This window comes from Chelonia mydas, chromosome 3 (genome assembly GCF_015237465.2).
Source record: "Chelonia mydas isolate rCheMyd1 chromosome 3, rCheMyd1.pri.v2, whole genome shotgun sequence".
Classification (NCBI taxonomy): Eukaryota; Metazoa; Chordata; order Testudines; family Cheloniidae; genus Chelonia; species Chelonia mydas.
Window position 1 is genome coordinate 201027146 of NC_057851.1, and position 16940 is coordinate 201044085.

General features: G+C 56.7%; 1 protein-coding gene across 2 annotated transcripts; it reads left to right on the plus strand.

The window, feature by feature from the left end:
• The first annotated feature begins 1372 nt into the window (after nt 1-1372).
• Nucleotides 1373-8087, plus strand: LOC102929675 (transmembrane protein 121). 2 transcript variants are annotated; one of them, XM_007058930.3, is made up of 2 exons: nt 1373-1520; nt 4711-8087. In XM_007058930.3, the coding sequence occupies exon 2, from the start codon at nt 4712-4714 to the stop codon at nt 5654-5656; it is 945 nt and encodes a 314-aa protein (XP_007058992.1). In that variant the 5' UTR covers nt 1373-1520; nt 4711; the 3' UTR covers nt 5657-8087. The 2 variants fall into 2 exon arrangements, with proteins under 2 accessions (XP_007058992.1, XP_043400112.1); XM_043544177.1 differs by lacking the exon at nt 1373-1520 and adding an exon at nt 1693-1787.
• The last annotated feature ends 8853 nt before the right edge of the window (nt 8088-16940 follow it).

The following is a 16940-nucleotide window of genomic DNA, read 5'->3' on the forward strand; positions in this document are numbered from 1 at the left end:
TGAGCTTTCGTGAGCTACAGCTCACTTCATTGGATGCATAGCATATCGTGGAAACTGCAGAAGACATTATATACACACACAGACGATGAAACAAAACTTCCTCCCACCCCACTCTCCTGCTGGTAACAGCTTATCTAAAGTGATCATCAAGTAGAGCCATTTCCAGCACAAATCCCAGCCCATCCCTCTTTGAAACCTCTCTTTATAATGCGCATGATAATCAAGGTGGGTCATTTCCAGCACTAATCCAGGTTTTCTCACACCCCCCCCACACCCCCCTCCAAAAACCACACACACAAACTTTTTTGTTTCATCGTCTCTGTGTGTATATAATGTCTTCTGCAGTTTCCACGATATGCTATGCATCCGATGAAGTGAGCTGTAGCTCAGGAAAGCTCATGCTCAAATAAACTGGTTAGTCTCTAAGGTGCCACAAGTCCTCCTTTTCTTTTTACGAATACAGACTAACACGGCTGCTACTCTGAAACTTTTCACAGAGGGATCACTCTAGACCTGACCTCTCAGTCTTCATCCTCCAAAGGAAACCTGCACAGCACCTTCAAATGACAAGCCTGGGAGCTTAAATTCGTAACTTTGCTAGCCACTAACAACCGTGGACTGAACAGGGACACCGGACGTATGGCTTACAACAATCTGTAACGCACTAAACACCCCCGCGCTTTTTTTTTTCTCCTTGACCGCTGTGGCAGGAGGGGTGTTAACCGGCCACTTCACCTTGAAAGGTCCCTTGAAATATGTGCTAACTACTTATGCCCAAGAAGCTGTTCCACCTTGTATTTAGCCGTGCCCTCTCCCCGGCCTGACGATGAGCTCTGGGCACGCTCCAGAGCCTGTCTCTCTTTCCAGCAGAAGTTGGTCCAGTAGAAGCCATTCCCTCCTCCACCTTGTCTCTCTGCGATCCTGGGACCCAGCTCACCGCTCCCCACGTCCCTGTCTGCAGGGGCGCGGGTGGGTGGGTGTGTCCGGAGGAGCAGGTGTCTGTCCTGGCGGCCAACCGGGAGCCAGGCAGCTGCCGCCAGACCCTGCGGCCCCAGGCGGGAACAGCTGCCCTGTGACCCTCTGCCCAGCGGCAGCGACCACGCCGCCGCCTCCCCGCGGCCCGCGCGCAGGAGGGGAGCGGAGCCCGGCGGGGGCCGCGCTGCAGGGCCGAGCGAGGGGCGCCTGGGACGGCGGCGAGCCCGGGCGCCGAGCTCCGCGGGGCCAGCGCGCAGGCAGCCGGGGAGGGCGCCGCCGGGCCGGGCCGCGCTGCAGCCGCAGCGCCGGGGCCGGGCATGGACCTGGCAGCGCCGCGGCCGCTCTCCCAGCCCCGGCTCGCCGCGCGCCCTGGCGTCCCGCTGCAGGGGGAGCCCGGGAGCCGCCGGCAGCTGCCCGCCCGCGCCCGGCCTCCGGCGGCTCGCAGGGGCCCGGAGCCGCGGGGAGCGCCCGGCTCCGGCCGCCCAGCCCGGGAGCAGGCGCTGGGCGCGCCGGGGAAGCAGCAGCTCGGCGGAGACCGGCGCTAGGTAAAGCCCCGCTCCGCGCTCGGCTCCCCCTTCCCAGCGGCCGGGGCTGAGGCCGGCACACGCCGGGGCCGGCTGGGAACCGCCCCCGATGCAGGAGGGCGAGGGGCTGGGGCTGGGGCAGACCTGAACCTGCTGCCGTGGCCTGGCAGGGCAGAGAGCCCCTAGCCTGCCCCCTGCACAGGGCAGAGGAACGGGGCCCTGGAGCCGGGGGGCCCTGGTGGATCGGCAGCCGTCTCCCCAGGGTGCCCCAGGGTGCCCGCTGCGTTGGTGGGTCTGGCTGGCGGCTGGCACTGCCTGGCTGGGCTGGCGACAGAGGAGGGCAGGCAGAGGGCACTGGCCCCTGCCCCGCTGTGGGTGCACCCGCGTGGGGGGGGATAGGGGGTTGTGTGAAGTCCTGTCCCACCTGGGCGACTTGGCACCGGCACAGCCGTGTCTCTCCTGGCCAGGGCAGTCCTGGGCCTGGTGGCGCTGGCGGCAGCTAGTGAGATGCCAGACGTCTGCAAGGGACTCGGCGCCTGTGCCCTGGCCAGTCTGCGCCAGCAGTGCGGGCCCAGGAGCCGGTGGGGCCTCACGGAGCCCTGGCCGAAGAGGCGGGCTGGTGCTCCAGGAGCTCTGCTCCACCCGCGGGGGTCTGGAGCACGGCTGTGGCTGGGCAGTCGGGGTTCAGTGGGGACAGGAGTGTGGCCATGGCCAGAGGAGAGTCATAGGATCAAGTGACATATTAGAGCTGGACAGCGTAGGACAGGCCCTATGGGCCATTCTCCAGGGCTGTGGCCAGGCAGGTTTGCAATGGCCCAGGCACTGGAGGGCTCCTGGCCCTATCCCTGGGAAGTCAATTCCCCAGGAGAAAGCCTCTCCGGGGCAGGGACTCTGTTTCTCCTCCTCTCACAGCCACAGCATATCTGCCCTTGCTGAGCTGAGCTGGACTAACTGAACTCTTAACCCTTTAGTCCCTGATCATGCTGTGGCTCTTCTCCGAATTCCCTCCGGCTGTCAGCATTTTTCTGGTAATGTGGTGCCCACAATGGAGGGCGCTGGGCCTGGCCCAGCTGCGCATTCAGGGGCCATCCCCTGCTCAGCAAGCTGCTGCCTCTGGGCCTGCAGCCCTCAGTCGCATTGCCATTTTCGCTGCCACGTTGCATTTCCGGCTGGGGTCTGCGCTGACGTCCACTGTGCCCCCCAGGGCTCTGCCTTTGCCTGACACTTCCCCGCCGGGTTCAGCTCCTCCAGAGGCAGCTGCTGGTGTTTAACCACGTCTCGGCTAACCCGGCTGGGAGCAGGCCTGCATGGCACCGTGGCCCCCATGCAGGAGGCCAGGGGGCTGCCCCAGCGGTGAGAATGAAGGGAAAGTATAAGGGGAGACACTAGTGTAAGCAAGGGCTTCGGCTCTCTCAGCCGCACTGTCTCCTAGGTTGGTTTCTCCCCATGGCGGGGGGTGGTTTAGCTTGTTCTCCCCAGCTGGGGCAGCTCCATCCATCCCAGCTGCGTCTCAGCTTGGTCATTTCTGCCCACAGTGTTAATCCTGCTGGGTCCCTCGGGCTCTTTTGTTCTGTCTTCATTGTTGATCACAGCTCCCTATTTAGTGTTACCTGCTGCTCACCGCTCACTTCCAGATCACGGGTGAAAATGCTAAATCAGTGTGGACCAAGCCCAGGCCCCTGCTGGGTCCCCCCCAACCCAGCCCATGCACTGGGGGATGTTCGTTTACCTCTGCAATCTGGACTGTGCCCCTTGGGTACATGCATTAGGCCACCGCCTTTACCGGCATGATCACATGCTATTTTTCTCTGGGCACAGGTGCTCAGCAGGATTTTAACTTGGGACTTTCAGGGCGCAGCCAGGGCGGAGTGTGGCTCAGCATGCTATGCCCATAGCCTCAGACTGCTCCAGGCTTAGTCACCAGCCATGTTGGTTAGCAGGGGGCTTCCGTGCCTCCACTGGGCCAAACACACTCCCCTCCTCCTCCTCCAGTCTCAGCCCTGGTGCTGGCTTCTCTCCAGGGCAGCTGCGGAGCAGCAGCAGTCAGGATCCTGGCTCTGCTCCTCCTCTTTTCCCCATGCAGCAAGCCGCAGCAGCTGCACCAGTGCCATGCCCAGGCCAGAAAGAGAGACAGAACCAGAGTGGTGGCATTCTCCCTGGTACCTGGGGAGGACACTACTCTGCACGGACGGAGGAGGAGGGGGGCATATCAGGCAACACTTCCCTGCCCCAGCAGTTGAGGAATCCAGAGCACTAAGCTAAAACACAGGGCCCAGATCGCAACACCCTGGATGTGAGGGTTGGTGCCCTGGCTGTTTGAGTCCTTGCTCTAGGTTTCTCTGTGCACAGCGTGAGAGGTCTGGGCACAGGAGGAATTTATCAAATCGAGGCCCTGGGATGTCACAAGGCAAAGTGACACTACAAGACATTTATCAAATAACGGGACCTCGCCCCTTCACATTCCCGCGTGTTACAGACTAGTGAAAGGTGCCCCTACGAGGGTCAGCGGGGACACAGAAACCTGGAGCAGTAACAGCTGCATCGGCACTAAGGGTGCCACAGGGTTTGTTTAAAGCAGAGTTTTGCATCATCTCCAAAGTTCACATACAGAGACATTGAAAACCAATTTGCCATTTCGTGATCACAGTCTCGACTTGAACAAAAATTTGATGATGGGCTCTTCATTGTAGCAAACGAAAGTCTAACAAGATGCAATGGCTGGAAATTGAAACTAGACAAATTCAGACTGGAAATAAGATTACATTTTAACCATGAGGGTAATTAACCATTGGCGCAATTTACCAAGGGTCATGGTGGATTCTCTGTCACTGGCAATTAGGGCTGTCAATTAATTGCAGTTAATGCAAGCAATTAACGCAAAACAAATTAACTAGATTTTAAAAATTAGTCATGATTAATAGCAGTTTTAATTGCACTGTGGGTTGGCAGGGGTATAATGGGGGGCACGAGGGGCCTGGCACAGGGATACTGTTGGGGGGGGGCAGAGGGGGACCTGGCACAGGCATGCTGGGGGGGGAGGCAGACCTCAGCAATGCAAAGCAGCACCCCGCCCCCTGCTGCCCACAGCTGACTGGGAGAGAGGTGGCAGGGAGGAACGTGCTGCCCACCAAGCCCGGGGAGATTTGAACAGAGCAGAGAGAGCCCTATAGCAAAGTAGCTGCCTGCCTGACCCATGTGTTCCTCCTTCCAGGATGGTTCCTCCACCGCCCGTCAACAAGCCCCATGTCTGCCTCTCCACCGTCCTCATCATGAGCAGCTTGGTGCTGATGGATGCTTACCTGGTGGAGCAGAACCAGGGCTCCCGGAAACTGGGCATCTGCCTCATGGTCTCGGTGGGCGACCTCTGCTTCCTGCTGGTGCTCCGGTACATGGCGGTCTGGGTCGGGGCCGAGGTGAGGACAGCCAAGCGCGGCTACGCCATGATCCTCTGGTTCCTTTACGTCTTTGTGTTGGAGATCAAGGTCTACTTTGTCTACCAGAACTACAAGGCTGACCGGAAGACCCTGGACCTTCTGGCACGCAAAGCCCTGACCCTGCTGTTGTCTGTCTGCATCCCAGCCCTCTATGTGCTGCTGGTAGCCACCGAGCATATGGACTACGTCCGGACCTTCAAGAAGAAGGAGGACCTCCGCAACCGCCTCTTCTGGGTCATCATTGACATGCTGGACGTGCTGGACATCCAGGCCAACCTGTGGGAGCCCCAGAAGAAAGGGCTGCCCCTCTGGGCCGAGGGCCTCATGTTCTTCTACTGCTACATTTTGCTCTTGACTCTCCCTTGCGTGTCCCTGTGCGAGATCAGCATGCAAGGGTTCAGCATCGTCCCGCACCGGATGATGCTCTACCCTATACTGAGCCTGCTCACCGTCAACATCGCCACCCTCTTCATCAGGGGGAGCAACATGGTCTTCTTCAGGGACGCCCGGGTCTCGGGCATCTTCATGGGCAAGAACGTGCTGGCCGTCGCGCTGAAGCTCTGTATGTTTGTGCAGTACCGGAAGCAGCTGCGCCACATGCCAGCAGGGTTCAGCGCTGAGCCGCAGCACAGCTCCATGCCCCAGCCCCAGCCTGCCCTGCAGCTGCTGAAATCCCAGAACCAGACGCCCGGCCCCAAGGCTCTGGGCCAGGGGAACACGTGACCTGAGGCGGGCACTGCAGACTGGAGCCTAACGATGGCAGAGTACTGGCACCTGCCGAGTTCCCGCCCAGTGCTGGTTCCTCCAGGCAGTCTGTGAGCGACCCCTCCTTGCTTTGCACGGACAAACTGACCAGCCATGTCCTCGCTGAGCACGGGGCTGGGGAACGGTCACTTCCGGGGCAGCATGGCATAGAACAGGGCCTTGGCACCACAGCCAACGGTAGCCAGCCCCCAAGGCCAACTTGCGGACCTTGTGGAGAGGCTATCGACGGGGAACAGGCAGTGCCAGGCAACAGGGTTGCTTCCCTGTATTCCTTCAATTGCAAGGGTGTCGCGGCACGATGGCTCTGTGGTGGGCCTGCTGGGAATGTCCTGGGGGGACACAATCTTCCTGCACTCCCTGCACCGTCTAACGGTGCCAAAGGGGGCACCCGTTCTGCCCACGATTGTTTCTCCTGGGTCCCTCTCTCTGCGTGCCCACACGTTCCGCCGTCCCCCTCCCACACACACACACATCGCTGCCTGTTCCCTCCTCGGGAGTGCAGGATTCCCCAGGGGAGTGGTGCCGGTGCCGCCCAGCTCCCAGCCCCAAGACGTCCAATGGGACTCACTGGCTTGTGGGCCTTCTTCATGAGCATCTTCCTTTTTCCAATAAATGAGAGTCCAAGCCCTGCAGCCTCCTGGCATCTGTGTGCAGCTGCTCCCTAATGCTGTTAGTATGGAGGCCAGTCGGGATGAGCATGAGTCCTGCTCTCTGTGAGGGCCGACAGAAGGCATGGGGGGTAGGTAGGATTATAGGACAACAAGAGCTGGCTCACTGTTAAGGTTGCACCATGGCTTCTGTTTGAATTTTCCATCCTCTCTGAAGCCTACGCCCCCAGTCAGATGGGCTTGGAAAGTGGTCTGCTAGTTCCAGGCCCAGGGGAGAATGTGGGGCACTTTTGGGGTCACTGGATCAAAGGGTGCCCAAGATACAGCCCTCCAAAATGATTGGTTTTGTAAGACCTCAATTTCTTATAACCCTTTGTTGCAGCTTAGGGACGGACGGGGCAGGTTTCTCACGGGGACCCCTCACTGAGATCTAGAGGCCGGCCCCAAGAACAAGCTCAGAAACCCAATTCAGAAAGAGTTCTTAGCCTGGATTTTTGGTTCTCCGAGCCGGTGTGGCAGATGGCAGTGCCTTCCCCAGGGATGGCCAGCACCGTGTGCAGTGCTAGAGGTTCTCTGCCAAAACAGCCTACCCTGGCCAGACAGGCACTGAACGAGGAGCCAGGAGACCCTGAGTTCAAGTCTGCTCTTGCACTGATTGCTACAAACATTCCTGTGTCTTTCACCACCCGGGCTAGTGACCAAGGTCTTGGACCCCCCCACTAGGGGAGGTACAACAACCAGTTGCTCCATTTTGCAGATTGGGTAACTGCAGGTTGAAGCTGGTCTCTGATATGGCAGACCCAAGTCTGATTCGCTAAGCCACGCTGCCTTCTGGAGAGAATCCAGGTGCTTGGCCAGCCTGTCTGACCCCTGCTGCGATCACTAGATATAAGCTTCCTCCTCCCCATTTCCCACAGCCAGCAGTAGGAACCAGGGTCCCTTCCAGAGGGGAACCAACACTAGCCACATGCTCGCTGAGTGAGCCAAATCCCTGGGCTTGGCGGTGCTGTCTGCACTGGGGGCTGCTCCGGCACACCCACCTCCACAGAGCTCCGAGACTCTGCAATAGGATCAGAGCACCTTACTTGTCCCTAACAGACACTTTCTGTGAGCTCAGCACATCCCAAAGCCGTACTCCTATTCAAACAGCCCCCCAAGCCCCTCATCGCAGCCTGGGCAGCAGCAATTGCCCAGGGAGCGCTGGCTGCTGGCAAGCAGAGATCAGTGTGGGGCCAGCTGCACAAGGGGCGAGCGGAGCAGTACGGCGGGGCCTGCAATGAGTTACTTCCAGGTTAGTCTCTGCTCCCAGAAGCACAATCCAGCAAGGTTCTGCCATCCATGCAGGGCAGCGCTGAGGGGGTGGCGCTGTGCCAGGCATGAAGTAGCACCCTAACTCTACACTCCCTGGCTGTCAGCACTTTGGGTGAGTCGGACTCCCACCTCCAGGCCTCCACTCTCTAACCCCGAAGTCCCGCATCTCGGGGGCCCCGCAGCGAGGCCATTACTGCAGCTCCACCTCAGGATGCTCTGAGTGAATGTCCTCTGGGACGATGCTCTGTCCCTGGAGCTGGGGAGCCCCAGGAGACCTGGAGAGACGCCAGCTCACCTAGAACCTCGGCCCCATGATGGCCATGGGATAAGTGGGCTTCTCTCACTGATCCTGACACAAAGGGAAAGGCCGAGGCTTCCGGGGCCTAGAGTCCTGATTTCCTGCGCCACCCCTGGCATGGGCTGCCCCTGCCACGGCTGTAGCAGTGGGCCCTGGGCTGGGGCGCCGGGCCCTGGGCTGGGGTGCCAGTCCCTGAAAAATGGGCTCCGTCCTCCCAAGCTTTTGCTACAGCTGCCACTGGCTCTTTCCCAAAGGTCCGGCACAGAGCTGCCTGCAGGCAGCCAGCAGGGCAGTGAATTTATGCCATGTTCTCCCCCTGCATGGCCGGGGTTAACGCACGGAGGTAAATTACTGCAGACGCTTGGAGCTGCCTGTTCTCTGTGCACACAGTGCCACAGGATCATGCCCACCATGTCCCCCCTGAGACACTCAGGAGAGCACCCACCGTCCCGCTGCTCCCGAGCACCCCAGCCCAGGAGCAAAACCTGATCTGGGGGGATTTCCCAGCACTGCTGTCCTCTGAGCAGAGCCGGCTTTGTCCTATGCAGAGGCCAGAGGGGCCGCATGAGCCCCAGGTGCAGCCGGTGTGGGAAGGATGCAAGGGAGAGACGCTCAGCAGCCCGGGAGATAACACCGCACAAGCAGCAACGCTGCAGGCCAGCCCCGAGCTAGCTGTGTCCTAAGCCAGGGCAGGGGATGCTGGTAGAGAAGAGGGGATAACGCTGGCCATGGCACAGGGGTGGGGGAGTGCTGGGACAGGAGGGGATGGGGGGGGGGAGCCAGTGGTGCAAGCAGGGCGGTCCGGTCCGTCCACCCCGCCATACCGGTAAGTAGGGTGACCAGATAGCAACTGTGACAAAATGGGACGAGGGTGGGGAGTAATAGGCACCTTTTTAAGAAAAAGTTCCAAAAAACGGGACTGTCCCTATAAAAACAGGGCATCTGGTCACCCTACCAGTAAGCTAATTATAGCTGGTACGTCGTACCGGACAGACACAGGAGGAGCAGAACGTGGGGCCACCGGGTGGCCCCATGCCGGTAGCGCCTCTGGCATGGCTGTACTGCCCCCAGCCCTTCCACGCAGCTGCATCTAGCGTCTCCTGTCTGGGGTCTGCAGGCAGCCCCGTCGGAGGACAGGGCTGGGGGCGGTACAGCCGTGCGGAAGCCCTGGCTCTGGGGCAGGAAAGCCGTGAGGGCGCTGGCTGTGGGAGGGGACGGACGTGGGGAGCCGGCTGTGGGGCAGGAAAGCCGTGAGGGCGCTGGCTGTGGGAGGGGACGGACGTGGGGAGCCGGCTGTGGGGCAGGAAAGCCGTGAGGGCGCTGGCTGTGGGAGGGGACGGACGTGGGGAGCCGGCTGTGGGGCAGGAAAGCCGTCAGGGCGCTGGCTGTGGGAGGGGATGGACGTGGGGAGCTGGCTCTGGGGCAGGAAAGCTGTCAGGGTGCTGGCTGTGGGAGGAGATGGCGTGTGGGACACTGGCTATTCAGAGATTCCAAGGCCCCGAAGGGACCATTCCTTGTGGCCATGTAGTCTGACCTCCTGTAGAGCGCAGGCCAGGGACCTGCCCCCTGAAAAATTCCTAGAACAGATAGAAAAACAGCCAGCCTTGATTTGACGATTGTCAGTGATGGAGAATCCCCACAATCCTTGGTACATTTTTCCAGTGCTTAATTACTCTGACTGTTAAAAATGTACGCCTTATTTCCAGTCTCAGTCTGTCTAGCTTCAATTTGCTTCAGACATTGTCTCGAGTTATGCCTTTCCCTGCTAGATTGAAGAGCCCATTGTTAAAATATTTGTTAGCCATGTAGGTACTTATAGACTGCCATCAGGTCACCCCTTCACCCTCTCTTTGTTTAATTAAATAGATTGAGCTCCTTGAGTCTATCATTGTACCGCATGCTTTTAAATCCTTTAATCATTTTTTAATATTCTCTGACCCCTCTCCAATTTATCAGCACCCTTACTGAACTGTAAGTATCAGAACTGGACACCGGATTCCAGCAGCGGTCACACCAGTGCCAGACAGAGATAAAACAACCTCTCTGCTCCTACGCAGGATTCCCGTCTATGCATCCCCGGCTCCCGTTGGCTCTTTTGGCCAGAGCGTCACGCAAGGAGTTCATGGTCAGCTGATTACCCACCCCCACATCTTTTTCAGAGTCGCAGCTTCCCAGGATAGAGGCCCCTATCCTGGAAGTGTGGCCGGCGTTCTTTGCTCTCTGAGACAAACATTTACATTTAACCATATTAAAACCCCTCTTGTTCGCTTGCACCCTTTTACCAAGCAATCTAGTCACTCAGAATCAGTGACCTTCCTCTTCATTATTTACCCCTCCCCCAATTTTTGTGTCATCACTTTATCAGTGATGATTTTATATTTTCTTTCAGGTCCTTAACAAAGTTGTTAAATAGCCTAGGGCCAAAGAACTGCCCCCTGCAGGACCCCACTGGAAACGCACCCGCTCAATGACAATTCCCTATTTACAGTTACATTATGAGACCTATCAGTTAGCCAGTTTTTAATCCATTTAATGTGTGGCTGCCACGGGGTTCACTGCTCACTGCTGGTGCACCTCCTTACGGCTCATGTGGGGATTACCTCACCGCCGGTCGGATACCCTTTCCTGTGGTCGCTCAGCCCGTTGTCTCAGTCTCACGCTCCAGAGCTCTGGGTCGTCGTCTTCTTTGTGCCTCGGCTGCTCCCTCTTTGTGGCTTAGCCCTCCAGCCAGATCGCTATAGGCCTTCCCTTCTGGGGTGTGTCAAAGGCTCTCTGGACAAGCTGTCTCTCTGCTGTTCCAGGCAGGCCTCCAGTCTACATCCAAGGCTGTGCCATTTCCCCAGTGGATGGTAGGGGAATGCGGGCCTGCCCTCTGCTGTGGGCTCCAGCCCAGGGACCCAATGCTCCACCACACATTTTAACAGCTGCCGCCAATTCCCCTTTTAACCAGGCTGATTTTTAACAAGCACAACCCTCTTTATCAGTTGTAGGGTTGTGGCTCTTTGGGCATCTAGCAAGGTGTTCTTAAACAACTCCCAATTCTCATTCACATCTTTCTGAGTAAACTCTTCCTCCCAGCTGATTTGGCTCATAATTGTTTCCAGCTTTGTGAAACTGGCCCTATTAAAGCACCAAGTATAAGAACCTAAGAACGGCCTTACTGGGTCAGACCAATGGTCCATCTAGCCCAGTATCCTGTCTTCCAACTGTGGCCAGTGCCAGGTGCTTCAGAGGGAATGAACAGAACAGCAAATATCAAGTGATCCATCCCGTCATCCACTCCCAGCTTCTGTCAGTTGGATGTTTATGGACACATATATCATGGGGTTGCATCCCTGACTATCTTGGCTAATAACCATTGATGGACCTATCCTCCATGAGATGGACCTATCTTTTGTATATGTCCCTGGTCTGGACTTTATTCTGCTTGCACATTATAAAAGTGATCAATTCATGATCACTTGTACCTAAAATACCATTAACTTTTAATTCTATGTTCAGTTCCTCTTTCCCTGTCCCAAAGTCTAATATAGAACTCCCCCATGTTGGCTGCACCACTTTTTGAATTAGGAAATTGTCATCTGTAATGTTTAGAAATTCCAAGGATGTTTGAGTGCTGTGAGCAGGAGACCCCCCAGCATATATCACTCAAATTGAAGTCCCCCATGATGACACAGACTTCCCCCCCCTACACATTATACAGAGGTGCGTGAGCAGCCAGTCATTCTGTTCCCTAGTGTGATTTGTTGGGCTGTAGCAGGCACTGACTAATACCCCATCTTGTGCTTTATCTGTTAGGACTTTGATCCATAAGCATTCAAGGTCATTTTCTTCTGAGTTATCAGTGATTTGGAACAGGTAATACCATTCTGGACAGAGTGCCACACCCCCTTCCCTTTTGCCCACTCGATCCTTCCTAACTAGGTTATAACCATTGATTTTAACATTCCAATCATGCAAATCATCCCACCCGGTTTCATTAATCCCAACTAGATTGAATTTATGCTCATAAATGAGCAATCCAATTCCTCATTTGTTACCCAGGCTCCTAGCATTAGTGTATTGGCAATTAAATAATTCCTTCTCTTCCTGTCCTTTGGTATCTTGATTCATTTTCTTCTCAACATCTCTGTTTTGTGCTAACTCAGTCCTCATATCTTCCATCTTTTTACCCTCCCCTTTTGCTATTAGGTTTTTTTTTTGCTATTAGTTTTGCTATGAGGAGATTGTTCCCCCTACTATTGAGGTGGAGGCCATCCAAACTATGCAACCCCCTTTCCCCATAGAAGGTGGACCAATGTTGCACAAAACCCAAACCCTCCACCCTACACCACTTTCCTAGCCAGCAATTTGCTTCCAGAATATTCTGTCTTCCTTTGTTCATGGGAATGGAAGGATCTCAGAAGGTTGCTTGGACATTCTTCTTCAGCATGCTTCCAATTTCCCTGAAGTCATCTGTTATCTGTGAGATATCGTGCGATGCAGTGGCATTAGTGCCAATATGAACCATCACTAATGGATCCTTGCCTGTACACTTCATGAGCCTATCCAGTCTTAGAGTGACAGCTCATGTCTTGGCTCTGAGAAGGAGGCATACTGTCCTGTTGTCTGCCTGTCACTTGCAGAATGTTCTTTCCATTCTTCTGAGTATTGAATCTCCAACAAGGATTGTCTGTCTTCCATGGATGGTTGGAGAATTCTTTGCGGGTAAGCTTGCTTTTCTTACACGTTGGGCTGAGCTGCCATCTGCATACGTGACCTGTACATCTCTTTGTTCCCCTTGGACCTGCTGGATCTTGAGAGGCATCTTCCATAGTTTCCACTTTGAAACCCGATATTGTTTGAAACTCCTAGCTGTGTGGAATTCCTCCTGCTTCTCTTCTCTCTGCTGGCCCCAGTTTGCCCATCCTCACCTTTCTCCATCTGTACAGAAAGCCACTGTGACCTCTTCCTCTGCCAGTTACAAACTGCCAGGCCTCCTGTCTAACTCCCTAGCTCACCCATTTCTTGGTGGTCAGCTCAATTCTTCATTGAATTTGGGGTACTGGTGTTTCCTAAATCTGATTGTCTAGAAGCTCCTCTAGAAGCTCTCTGATTCTTAGCAGTGTCTCAGCTTGCCCCTCCAGTCCAAGAATCTTCTGCTCCAGCACGGTCACCGACTTGCACTTCATGCCCAGGAAAACCCTCCTGGCTTCAGGCAGGAAAGAGAACATGGCACTTTCGCTGCAGGTCACCACCACTGTTCCATTTCTGGCTATCTTTTTATCACACGTAGAGCTGAACCTGGAAGGAAAGCCTCTCCCACGCCAAACGCCCTCAGTATCTCCCGTTAGCTGCCTCTGTTTGTGGCTCTTGAGTTCACCTCACAAGTGACTTTTTATACCCAGTCGTTGCTGCTTAGCTGAGCTCAGCTCCGCCTCTCACCACCAGGGAGTGATTAACCACTCCCGAGACTTCAAACGGTGCAGCTCATCAAAGCTCCCAGGGCTAGAGCTTTGGGGTCTTCAGCAACCTATGGATCAAGGGGAGCTGGCTCTGGGAGGGGATGGCGTGTATGGTGTTGGCTGTGGGTCAGCGATGCTGTCAGGGTGCTGGCTCCGGGAGGGGCACTGGCTGTGGGAGGGGGCTGCTCTCAGAGGTTGCAGGGTGGTAGCAGGTTTGATGTGGTTCAGTTTCCTTGTGACACACCCAGGGTATTTTCAGTGTCGGCACGGCATGCCCACACAGCCCGGGGCCTCAGCCATATGACGTGCAAGAAGCCCAGCTAGGATCCCACCAAGTCCACCTCTCTCGGGGGTCTCTGCTACCTGCTCAGCACACTCCGTTTTTCTCTGCCGGCTGGGCCCTGTCCGTTCCCTGGGGGACTGCTTAGCCCACCAGGCCTGGATGGCATGGCCCAGTTCCTGGCCATTAACCCTCCTCGGGGTCAGATGCTCTACAATGCCAAGGGGCTTCAGAGCCAGTGCCCACTGAAGGCAGCTTCTCTGCTAGTTCTCTGCTAAATCCCCCATCATCCCATGAACAACCATCCCCATCTGGGCTGCTGTCATGGATCCGCAGCATCGGTGCTACGGCCCCAGCTTTGGAACAGTCTCTAGGAGGAACCCCTGCGGTGTGCCAGACCCACTAGGGTCTCGCTCTTCCTCCAGGTGAGCCACGTGGCTTTACCTCCTCCTTAGACAAGACCACCGGGCCTACAGCACCCTGCTTCACAGCATGAGCTCCATTCAGCAAGACCAGCTGAGACAGACCCTGCGGGAGACGTGTCCGCTCTGCAGGGATTCATTCATCTCACCAAGCATTTCTGGTGAGACTCACGCAGCATTGTCAAAACTGTCGGGTTTATTTGTTAACTGGAACATAGCATAGGAAGTCCTTAGGGTAGTCCAGAGAAGCAAAGGCTAAAGCATAGGTCATTCTGGTTAGCCCAGAGCTCAGCCAAGCTGTAGGGAGCCCCTGGCTCAAGCTATGTCTGTCCCTCTGTCTGACCTCCGACCTCCTCTATCAGACTCCAGGCGAAAGCCCTGACTCCTTCCAGCAGCCATCTCTTGTCCCCCACCTCACACCTTCCCACTCCTTGCTCTCCAGCTCGGGATTATTGCTCAGCCTCCCTGCTGAGCGGTGGGGAGATCCAAATCCTTCTGGGTCACTGGTTGCGGAGTGTCAATGTCTGGGCAATTGGATTTGCTGTTGTCTTTTCAAATGCTCCATTGATCTGGGGACCAAGCCCCAGACAGCTAGGTGACACCTATCCCCATGTCTCAGCCTGCGCTGGGAGCAAACAGCCCCTTCCCACCACTGTGTAACAGTGTGGCATATAAGGGAAACGGGGGCACAAACAGAACTCATAAAAATATTCCCACTTTACCAGAGCCCCCTTGGGCCAGGTGTCAGCATTAACCCTTTGTGCAGGGTCCGGTACTTACACATCCATAAGTCATCTCATCAGCAGCTTTGCTATCGCTGCCCAACCTCCCGCCAGGGCTCTGGGCAGGTCCCAAGCCCCAGAGACACAGGTCACAGGAGCTGGAAATGCAGCCTCCACAGCTCTTCCACTGGCTCCCTGCCACATCCTGGGAAGATCCTGCCAGACTCCAGCTTCGAGCTGGGCCAGGCCTTGGGGAGATGCTCAGTAACATGAATCGCCACTCACTGAAGTACCATTCCCTGCAGCCCATGGCTCAGTCCCAGAGCCTTCCCCCCTCCCACCCTACCCATCTTCTGCTGACCACTGGGTCTGCTGAGCTCTCACACCCCTGGGCTGCTTGTTCCCTGGTTAGCTGTTTCCATGGAGATGCAGTCTGGTTAGCAGGAGACCCAGTTCTCTCTCTCATGCAGCCATCTAGCCTGAGATCTCGAGGTCTGTACTGCAGGAGGATCAGAGCCAGCCTGAGTAGGAGGCATTGCACCCCTGGCTTGCAGCTCAGGCCAGCCCTCGTCTCTCCAGGCTGGCAGGGCTGGAGCGCAAACAGAGAGAAGCAGCAGCAGGTGCCCGAGGCAGAGCCACACGAGCTTCATCCATCTCACCAATTAGCCACTCACTCGTGAGTGGAATACAAAGCACAGCGTCGCTGCACACTGACAGAGTGATGGGGGAGCCCAGCCTCGGTGCTGTTAACCCTATCCCTGGCACATGTGGAGCAGCCCACCTCTGTCCTCACTGCAGAGGGGAGGCATGTGGCAGGGTGCATGCAAGGGGGCTGCCCACTGGTAATTCACTAGTGAAACGGGTGCACACAACCCCCACACCAGCGGCTCTGCAGCTGGGGCAGAACAGGCCCATACGCATCGCACTAGCAGACCTTCCAAGAGCTCGGAAGGGACTCGCACTGCTGCTCTGGGCAGGGGCTCCTCAGGGGCAGCTTTCAGCCCAGCTGTTCCCCTGCTCAGCCAGCCGTGCCGCCATCCCCTGCCCCTGGGCACAGCGCCCAACTCCCACAGAGCCGTCCCCGCTCCAGCCTAGTGCTGCTGGTGATGCGGTGCTGGGCCAGGCCCTCGACGATGGACATGCCCCCAGGCGGCAGTGACGCATGCCAACGCTGGGTGCTGGGGTACCCTCAGAACCGCAGCTTTCATTGAAAAGGAGGAGTCTGTTTCTAGCCCTCCTAGCTGGGAAGGAAAGCTTGAAACCATCCTCCCCTTCCTCCCTCCCCAACACGCTCCAAAGCAGAAGGCAAATCAAAGCCCCCAGTTTACCGTGCTTTCACATCTCCTGACACTGAAGGCCAGCTCCAGCTGGCTGGGGCTCGCTCAGGCATCTGGAATTCTTAGGGATGCCAACGGCATGTGACCAAAGCAAAACCCGAATCCCCTCTGCAGCTGGCACTGCACCACCCATTGGACCGGGGGCCTGGCCCAGCCGACTCTGCTGGAGGCAGAGCAGCCAAGAGGGCAAAGGGCCACAGGTGTCTGGCACACTCCCTGCCAGGGTAGGACCTTTCAGCTGGAGAAGGGATCCCTCAAGGGCTGGAAGGAAGGAAATGGGCGGGGGCAGATTGAATTAGTCAGGCCTCATTTAGCAGGGAAAGGAGCTGGTGCAGGAAAGAAGGGGCTCTCCCTCAGCTGGAATAAAGAGGGCAGCCCCTCACCCGACCCGTCCTGCTTCCCCACCCCGGCCCTGCATGACTGGCTGAGCTGGCAAACGCTGCTGGGGTGCATGTCACTAAGAAGCGGCTGCATGAGGCTGGATGTGGGGCTTCAGATCAGGGCTGCAGGAGTGGAAGAGTGCAGTGCTGGGCAGGTCAGGCCTGTGGTGCATTAAGGGAGCTGTGTGAGGCTCACGCGTTAGTCTCCCGGGGACAGCCCAGGGCTCGGCCCTCAACCGTGCCCTTGGGATCCCTATTGGGACACTTACCTTTATGGCTGTAGCCCTGTGATGGTCTTTGCCCATAGGGAGCATTGCCTAGTGGTCAGGGGCTTAGTCCCTTCAACATACAGGGGGTGGGGTGAGGGGCAGTTTTGGTCATGGAGCCTGCCACTTCCTACCACCCTGCTATTGCCCGAAGTTCCCAGTCTAACAGCAGAG

Coding starts and splice junctions, on each gene's coding strand:
- LOC102929675 (XM_007058930.3), top strand. CDS start 4,712: ATGGTTCCTCCACCGCCCGTCAACAAGCCCCATGTCTGCCTCTCCACC.